At 36.9% G+C, this 10,068-nt stretch overlaps 1 protein-coding gene across 1 annotated transcript; it reads right to left on the bottom strand.

Moving 5' to 3' along the window:
* Positions 1-7,357: 7,357 nt before the first annotated feature.
* On the bottom strand, positions 7,358-8,814 carry LOC125817180 (uncharacterized). Its single transcript, XM_049496729.1, has 2 exons — positions 8,807-8,814; positions 7,358-7,895 (listed from the first exon to the last, which is right to left on the bottom strand). The coding sequence occupies exons 1-2, from the start codon at positions 8,812-8,814 to the stop codon at positions 7,358-7,360; spliced, it is 546 nt and encodes a 181-aa protein (XP_049352686.1).
* Positions 8,815-10,068: the final 1,254 nt, after the last annotated feature.

Below are 10,068 nucleotides of genomic sequence, written 5' to 3'. Positions count from 1 at the left end.
CTGGTACTGGGACCCCCATGAAAATCTCTCTAAAAGTCAGCAGGTATGGTTCGCCTCTACTGCCCACTCTCAGCTCGCTCTGTCCCAAACTGCCGATGTTTAAATTCCTCCAGATTTTGAGAAACCGCCTGAATACAAGAGATAAAGATATTTTTATTTAGTGCTTCTATGGTACATGCCTCCACATACTCTCAAGTCAGCCCTCATATAAACATGTGTATCCTAACATCTATCGTATCTATAATCATTGGTGCATACCTAGCTAGGGAATCAAATCGCAACCCATATTCTCTTACACTCTTACTGCCCTAGCAAAGATTTAAGAATTGGTCAACTCGGGTATCTCAGATCTCTCGAGGTAGATAGTGATCAAAAAGACCCTATGTGCAGTGATCCCAAGTAGCTGGGGTGCATTGGTCGATCTAGACCTCTCCCAATCCTCGTACCATAAAACTGTTATGTCTCTAAGCCTGAATATTGTTAAATCAACCTACTTTGTAGCTGAAACATGCATAACCCTGAAAATCCTAAGTAGTTGGTCTATAAAGCATTGAGGGTCCTCTCTACGACCTGTATACTGGGAGAACTCAACGCAAGGAACTCTCAAACCCTCGAACTCTCTGGCCCTTCATAAGGTCCAACTACATCTTTGACCACTGATTGTCCATAAGTGGCTATTAACTGCGCCAACATTTAAACTGCACTCCTGAATTCATGATCTGTAGGCATAGTAGAAGCTGGAGGTGTTGTTGGAGGTCCTGTAGGTCCTGGGGCCTCCTATGTAAAAGTGGTGCTGGGGAGGGATGTAAAGATTTCTCTCCTACCTCCTCTATCTGAATTGCCCTGAAAGGTGGTACTCGAGTAGTACCCTCCCCTGCGGGTGCTTTTGACCTCCGGCCAACTAATGTGTGACAAGTCACTCGTATTTCTTTCTCTATACAAAAGACAACAACAATCGTACGGCAAAGATCTCCACCCTAATGACTCAACTCTAGAGCGCGATTTTAGAAGAAAAGAATTAATTCTTGACTAATGCATATAGCTTTTTGCTTGTAGAATGTGGTGCACAACACATTTATAAACAAGATTATAATGTACACGACTTGCAGACTTCCTAAGATACGACGTTGCTCTGATACCAAGTTTGTCACGCCCCAAACTCAAGGGTACAACTGACACCTAATGCCAAAACTTAGGCCTGAGCCTACCCTGCTAAACCACTTGTAAATGGCGCATGACCGCCACACACAGTCAAAAAAACAAGCAGGTATATTTGAGCTTAAAAATACTCGGTCGTCAAGGCCCCTGTTAACTGCTCTAAAAATAAAACACATACTCCCAACAGTTTATATAAATCAAGAAACAACTATCATAGAAGCCTATTTGGGCCGTTGAAGCCGCCATGGTATTTAAGAAAGCATAAACGCTATGTGGGTCGTAAAATCTACCATGATCTCTATACAGGAACAAAGACAAGTACATAGCTAACCAATATGTCAAGCAACTATCAAACATCAGCCAATTAGACGGCAAGACCAAAATGGTCAATAACGTGCCTATACAACCCAACACACTAGTCTGCAAGCCTTTATGAATATAACAATTGAACGGGACAGGACCCCGGCCTACCCAATAACTATAAACCACAAAATAAGCAAACCTCTAGGACTCTAGCAACTGCCAGAAGAAATGAGTCAACCAATCAGCTGAATATGTGGTTGTGCTACTCGACAGGTCTGTCTGGATGTCTCTCAAGACCTGCAGGCATGAATGCAACACCCCTCCGGCAAGGGGCGTCATTATAAAATAATGTACCAAGCATGTAAGGTAAACTAAAAGATAAAACTGAAGTATAAGTACCGAATGAAAAGGGCAGGGGCGAAACTCAAGTACAATACCTTATCTCACTACTATAAGATAATATAAACACATAACAAGCAATGACCTGACCAGGCCCCCATAAGCCCAGCAGCTACATACATCACACAATCACTATAAGTCCTAAAGAACGCAAGCAATTGCTATATTATCCCCTTACCTAGATCCCAATAATAATCTTATATGAACTTTCAGAATGTACGTGTGCCATGAATCAACGCAACTCAGAGAATTTGTGAGACAATACATATATGTTTCCCTGTAGGTAAATCCTACCCAACTCGTAGGCTCGATGTACTTGGCCCGTAGGCTCAGTCTAACAATCAAACTGTGTGTTGAAGAACCTTACAATGTCAGTGTCAACTAATGCTAAAAGAAGCTCATAGGCGGTATCAAGATGATAAAACATCACAATAATAACACGTAGTCATAATTTATCAAACATAATCATAACATGCGTTTTCAGGCCATTAGGCAAGGAGTAGAGTGTCAGCGACAGACATTATCTCTTATGGTCATAGAAAACGCAATAGGACAAGGCTACATGTAGGATAATGATAACACACCAGCTATAACAAGCTTAGGCCATTAGGATCATGTCATAAGAGAAATAATAGCCTTAACATACCTTCCAACCAATGCCCAAAAAGTGTCTCTATGAAACTTGCCCAACAAAAGTAATACAACAATGCAAAAATCATCAAGGCTACAAGAACAAGCCATGACAAATCAATAAGACGCTATTGCCAGACTCATGACCAGCCAAGTCCAACCCACAAAGTGAGGTAAATAAAAACAACAATTAGCAGTTAACTTCATTGAATGCATTCCAACCACATCTCAAAGGAGCGACAAGCTCCCAAGGCAACATAACTAGGTGTATTTCACGTCGTTCAATCCAACAACTATCATGTGTGACTCTAATTGTAACAAGTCGTATCCAAAAGAGGGAGGCTTAGAGAATTTAGAACTCACATGTGTCATCCACGAGGACCAACCACGGCCAGTGGTTTGATCCACGCCCCGTGGATCATCCCCCTAGGTAGACACCATAGACACTGTCTAAGGCAGAACCATGGCTGGACCCATACCCCGTGGATAAGTCCACAACCCATGGCTAGGGGTGTCATAGGTCCCCAAGATCTCTGAACCAAACCACGTTTGACCAGGAGGGACCGTAGGTCCATCCATGGCCCGTCAACATGGTCTCGAGGTTGGTGACTGAACTACTAAGTTGAGGACACAAGGATCCTTCAAGATTTAATTAGACTTTAGTGGTGTCATTTTACCCTAGACTAGACCACATATATAAGTACTTTAGACCCATAAATTAAGTCATTTAAGTCATTCTCTCAAACTCACCAAAAGAATTGGGTTGCTCTCAAATAATTCTCTCTCTAGAAAAGTGAAGAAAAAGAAGAAGAGGGTTCAAGCTAGGTCAAGTCAAGTGTCCAATCTTCCAAGATTTTTAGGCTTTGTAATCACGGTATAATGGTTTATTAATCCATGGAATACTTTCATTCATGGAGTCCCCATGATTTCCCCAATTTAGAAGAAAAATTGCCCAATTCTAGTTAGAGTTTCTTTTAATGTTATGGGTTATGATCCAATTGAGTGGATTATGACTGTTTATGATTGAATTGAATGATTATAGAATAAATTTACATGTACCCATGCCTAACCGTTGTTTCTACCCTAGAATTGATGAAATTGGATTTTATGCCATGAAAGGAGAAATTGAGGATTTTAGATGTAATCTTATAGGATTTAATGAAATACTTTGTAGATTGCTTGAGATTGAAGAATCACTACTAGAAATTCGTTGTTAACCGATTACAAAATTAGTCGGAATGTAGTCGCAAAATGGGGTTTGCCGATGACCTTCCGACTACTTTATAGTAGTCGGTATCTTGAAGGTCGGAAATTCTTTACCGACTACGGTAGTCGACATTTTCCGACTACAGTAGTCGGAAATTATAAAACAAGAATCGACCATAAAGTACCCAAATGGCCGACTACTATAGTCGGAAACTATTAAAATAATCATTTAATAATTAAAACAATGCCGACTACAGTAATCGTAATAGTTGAACAATTAAATAATTAATTAATATATATTCCGACTACTGTGGTCGGCATATAATTTATTTGTTAATCATTTAAGTACTTTTTCGACTACTATAGTCGGTATACATGATTAATTTATTTACTATTTAGGTAATCTGCCGATTACTATAGTCGGCAATTTTAATTTTCTAAAAAAAATTATATGATATTGCATACTATTGTAGTCGAAAAAACTACATTTTACGACTGAAAAGTGTTGTTTCTTTGGTAGACCACCTGCTAAATTAATACTATCATCCATCCACAAAAACTCAACAATAAAATCGAACATCAAATACATTCCTAAACATTCAAATTACATTCAATTCAATTCAATTGAGTCTAAAAGCTCAAGCATCATCAAAATCAAATCTAATAAGTATTAAGTTGTTATTCAAAAAGGAAGTAAATAGTTCAAAACACGTCTAAATCTCATAGAAAATGTCAAAACAACCATAAAACAAACTACTCTTCATCAGAGTCGGTCCCTTCACTTTCATCAGATTCAGCCATATGTTTCTCCATGAATTTCTGCACTTTAGCAAAGTTAGCTTCAGATGATTGAAGTCGTTCTGTAAGCTCTGAAATTTATCTTCGCATTGCTTCCATTTCTTCCGAAGATTGAGCAGTAGAAGCACCAGACAACAATGATGATGGATGAAACGAGGAAGGTTGTGCTCCAAGCCCGTAAACTCTACCTTTCTTAACACCTCCTGCCACATTTGTCCATATTGATGTAATATCACTAGATGATGTGGAATCCGCATCTGAAGTAGGATGTGCCTGAAGCCATTCATCCAAGCCTCTCTGAAATCCAACCTGAAATAAATGTATATATAAATCAATAATCTTATTTCTTTCAGACATAATACACAATTAAGTAAAAAGAGACGACCATCACAAAGGAGGACAAGAATTAAACATCTTTCCCTTCAATAAAGCAAAAGTTTCATAGGCATTTCTCTGGTTACAGCTTGCAGCCTCTGAACAAATTATTTCAGCATCTGGCTGAAATCGTGCTAAAAATTTTCGACCACGTTAGAGGTGCCTTGTAGTAGTATGAAATTAATAAAAGGCCTAAAGCTACTTTCAATGTTCATGGTGTATACCTTACTACATCTCAAGCATCTCTAAAGACACCACTATTATAAACATCACATCCCGCACTTTTGTTAATACAACCTTTTATTACCTCATTTCTAGTAAAAGTTTCAAGTAGTTACACCTATTGATATATAGATAACTGATTTCCATATTTTAAGAACACTTCTTAAGCCTTTTGTTTTTGTCCAACTTCCCTTTCCCCTAATAATTGAGAAAAATGCCTTACAAATATAGTAGCGATCTGTTCAGATTAAGTCTGCATCTGGATGTTCTCATCTTGAAAATGAGAATTGTTTTTCGAAGCCTTTTCTATTTGAGACTGGAATGAAAATATTGATTATTATCATTCCCTAGTCTCAACCGAATTGTTTTTCTTCTTTGAATCAACATCACTTCTATCAAGTAGCTCACCCTTTTAAATTCCTTATCAATTTCTAATTCCTCCTGTTGTTTTAGCTTATTGTGCCACCTACAACTTCCCTCTAACCTTATTAACCTCATCTAACAAACTTGCAAAATGTTGAGTATGTAACTTTCGTAGCTTGTCATCTCTCTCTACTTGTCATCTCAATTAAGGTATTTATCCTTAAACTAATTCTATCTTTCTTAAACTAACCACTTCATGCTCTTATACTAATTTAAGCTACTAGTACTATGCTATTTGTTACTTAAGCTCAATTTGTATTTTGCTTGTAAAGGGTGTGTTATTGGATATTCAAGAATGGCTAGTGTTAGCTACTTTTCTGCTACAAAATTGGAACCAAATGTTGAAGAATTCAACCCAAAAGAAATGATGACTATGCAGCAGCTTCTTTTTTATTTCAACTATGGTGTTGAACACACCTTTTCTCATGAAAATCAAGATCAAGATTGTTTTTTGATCCATTTTTCGATGCAGACGAGTTTATTTTACCCGTTGAAATGAATAACAATTCTTGTTTCATGCCAGAGTACTCTGTTTTCAATAAACAGCAAAAGGTCTTTCAAGACAACTGCCTTCCTGATAATATAATAACCCCATCGACTCATAATTCTTGTTTCAAGAAATTGAAGTTTCAACATCTTCAATTTCTGGATGAGTTGATACATTAGACACCAAGGAACTTGTCTTTGTCAACACTTCTTAACTATACCCTTAAACTGATCATGAGAGTAGCTACTTCATATCTTTTGTCAATTACTACATTAGTCAACTATACTATATAGTAAATACTAGTCCAAATTGCAGTAAATATTGCTCATTTGGAGTGGCAGTTAACAAACATACTGACAGTAACTAGAATAACTTGTGAGCTACATATTTTATTGAGTAGTCAGAACTACACAAGGCAAAATACTACACAAGTCATGACAAAGCATACTGAATAGTAACTACAACAAAATTATACGATAATCGAATTATAAGCAACATTAGATTATTGCCATTGAGATGAGGCGAATTGCAGCTTTTCTTTTCTGATTTATTGCCATTGATGATCTATGATTCTAAAATTATGTTAAATGAAATAATATTGAAGTAATAACTTACAAATGTCTCCTCTGCACGTGGCTCTATCCATTCTCCCCTTGTACCATCCTTATTTCTTTTCTTATGCGTCTCCTCAAATACCTCAGAATTAGACACTTCTGCACCATTTAACTTTGTCTGCAATTAAAGTTATATGAAGTTCAATCACATTTAGTTAAAAGTAAGGATATTCAATTAAAAATTACCATTTTTCGTTTATGGGCTGCGTAACTCATAGAACCTCCGGTGTGTAAAGAGCCACCCTTTACAGAGGCCCGAGCTGCCTTTGCTCGCTCACACTTCACCTTAAATTCAGGAGTGTTCCATTTCTCTAAAAATTTAACCCATATATCTGCTCGTAGCCAACTAGGCTTCTCATTATTTTTTCGAGCTACAAACAACATTTCAGTAACTCGTATACTAGCATTCTTCTCAAAAATGGAATTTATTTTATTCTCATAACATGGCTGCCATACACACTTCGTCTGCACCATAAAAAAATGTCATTACATTCAAAATTCAATATTTGATAACTGACATAAGAATAAGTTTTATTTGTACCTTAAATTGATTCCATATTTGTTCTCTGATATTGTAGGGAAATTCTTTCCATCTACCCCAAGCATCATCGAAGAATAGTGTAATAGATTCTGCAACCATGCGCGAGCCAAGATAAGATGGCGCAAACCTGCATTAAACTTAATTCATGTAAGAAGTACATTCACCAAATTAAAAATAACATAAAAATAACATAAGGATAACTTACCCATCCTCATCGGGGGTGATAATTAGCCTATGAAAAGCATCATATTCTCTGATATCTCCAGCATATTGAGTCTTTGCACAAGCAGGTGTAGTAGTACTACTACTGATCACAGATGGTGATGCTGGTACAGGGCCTCCAATATTTGACCTAGATATACTAGGTGTCGATGATGCTGGAGATACAGCTTGAGTTGATGATGGATGCAGAGATGAGGAGCTGCCTTTTTGACTGATATGACAGCTCGAAGAAGAATTTATACGAGGTGTGGGAACAATATTATTAGGAAGACTTGTACTCTTGCCATGAGAAGCTGTGGAGTTATTTTGGATAGGCCCACATGGTGGTACACTAAAAAATGAAGATGGTAATGAGGTCGACAGAGGAGGAAAACTAGGGGGTAATGATGTCGACATATGAGTAATAGCAGATGGTCGTGAATGTTGTTGAGTAGGAGCGACAGATGGCAGTGAAGTTGATTGAGGAGGAATGGGTGGTGGCAATGAATTCTCCTTAAGAGGACCTACATCTGGCTGCCTGGAGTGACTTGTAGGTGGCAGTGAAGCTGGTTGAGAATCGTGCTATTTCCTCTTATTTGTATGCTTTCGACGCTTTCCAGATGTCTTCTTCATTGCCTAAAAAGCTACTTAAAATATGCACAATGATACACTGGAATAAAGCAAGAAAAATATGAAAGTGCTTTGATAACAAATTGTGAAAGTAAAACTGTGATATTTAAAGTACAACTTGTGAGATTTCACTGAGTATGTTGTTGTTGTTATAAGATAGAGAGGTGCTAAACATTGTTAAGTCCTAACTTCTAACAAAGTACAAATTTTATCAGACTGTAAACAACCATATCACACAACTTTAGTATGCACAATGTTTCAACTTGGAAGTGAAGTCTAAACACTAACTAATGAACAAATTTTGCAAGTCAAATGTAGACAAGAATCAGGATAAGCTTATGCTTTAACAGCAAAAGAAAGTTTACCTGTGAAGCTTATGCCTTAACAACTACTTGTTTCTCCAAAATAAATTATTACTCGCCCAAAGAAAACAGATACTACTGATTTAGTTTGATAGACAGAGCCAGACCTGTTGTTTAACACAACACTTTCTCACTAAAGCAGAATGAAGGGATCAAGTTTTTCAGTTTTAATGTTCAACTATAAGGAAGCTAAAATGAGTCTAATGCAATAGAGATTAGCACAAATCATTCTTAAGCTAAAATGAGTCTAATCACTTTAAGCCTCAACAACCTGATGATAATTGGTCTGTAGTTCCACAAGATCAGAGCTAATAGAGAAACTTAACCATTTCTTTTTGTCACAATAAACTAGACAAGGCTGCATAATGAGTCCAACAAGAATAGCCAAGAAACTGACAATCATGACCTTAAATGAACATAGTGTTATAACCACAAGAAGAAAAAATCTAAAGCTTACACAGCCATATCATGATAAAACAGAAGCACTTCCAATATAGGAATGCTCAATCAGAAAAAAAAAATCAAACAAGTCAATCTTCTTCAGTAGATTCATTATCACTATCAAATTCTTCCTCATCACTTATTTCATTTTCTTCAGGTAATTCCTCATCACTTGTTTCATATTCATCAGTTTGGGATTCCTCCTCGTTAGCTCTGGATGTTCCTTCCCCATAATTATTCAAATCTGATTGAAGGATGGTAGCATCAAATTCTTCATAGATGCCTTCACTATGCTGCAATTCACCTGCTAATTCGTCATCCACCATTGCTTCAACGCTTGATATATCATTTTGATACGCTACATCCAATGCATCCTCAACCTCCACTCTCCCACGGGCTTTGTTTTTATAACTACACGCCACGAAGATTTATTCTTGCACAAAGGATAAGGAACGTAATACACTTGTTTCACATTTTGTGCAATGATAAATAGATCATAGAAACGATATTGCCTCGTGTGATTAATTTCAATTATTTTGTATTGAGGATGCACCTTTGTACCACTAGAATCAGGATCATACCACTTGCACCGAAAGATCACTAGCTTTTTCTTTGGCCAACCAACAATATACTCGAGTTCTATAATCTCTTGAAGCACACCATAATAATTAATATCCCCCTCACCTTTCACCCACACCCCACTATTATTGGTTTTCTTACCTTTGGACCATTCTTCTGTATGAAATTTGTACCCATTGATGAAGTACTTAGACATTATTCTAACTCTATGATCAGGTCCCCAAGAAATATCACGTAAAAATTGGACATTTACGACATCCACGACATTAACTGGATTATGAACCTATATTGAATTAAAGAAAATTTAGAATTCTAAAAATACATATAATTGATCAGCAAATACTTATTAGTATTAGGTAACACTTACATGTTCTTTGAACCAGTCTGAAAACCTAGAATAAACAACATCATTCCCATATGTACCAACAAAATAACTGTCCGACAAAATAACAACTTAAATTAGTTAAAGGGATGATGAATTTTTTTTAGAAGTAGGTAATATATACATATGTACCTATGATAAGGTTGGACCTCAGGACAATTCAATAATACATGCGTTGTAGCTGAATTTAGCTCCATCTCAGTTAACTTTCGCTTTGGAGTATATTTTGGACCTCCTTTTCCTGGATAATTAAATATGGAAAAGGGTGGTGCCAAATGATCGATAATTCCTCCATCGTCATGTCGATTGGGTCTATT

Source organism: Solanum verrucosum, unplaced genomic scaffold (assembly GCF_900185275.1).
Source record: "Solanum verrucosum unplaced genomic scaffold, falcon-dt-bn FXZP01000094.1, whole genome shotgun sequence".
Taxonomy (NCBI): domain Eukaryota; kingdom Viridiplantae; phylum Streptophyta; class Magnoliopsida; order Solanales; family Solanaceae; genus Solanum; species Solanum verrucosum.
The sequence above is the reverse complement of the archived record's forward strand: the minus strand, read 5'-3'. Positions and strand labels throughout refer to the sequence as shown.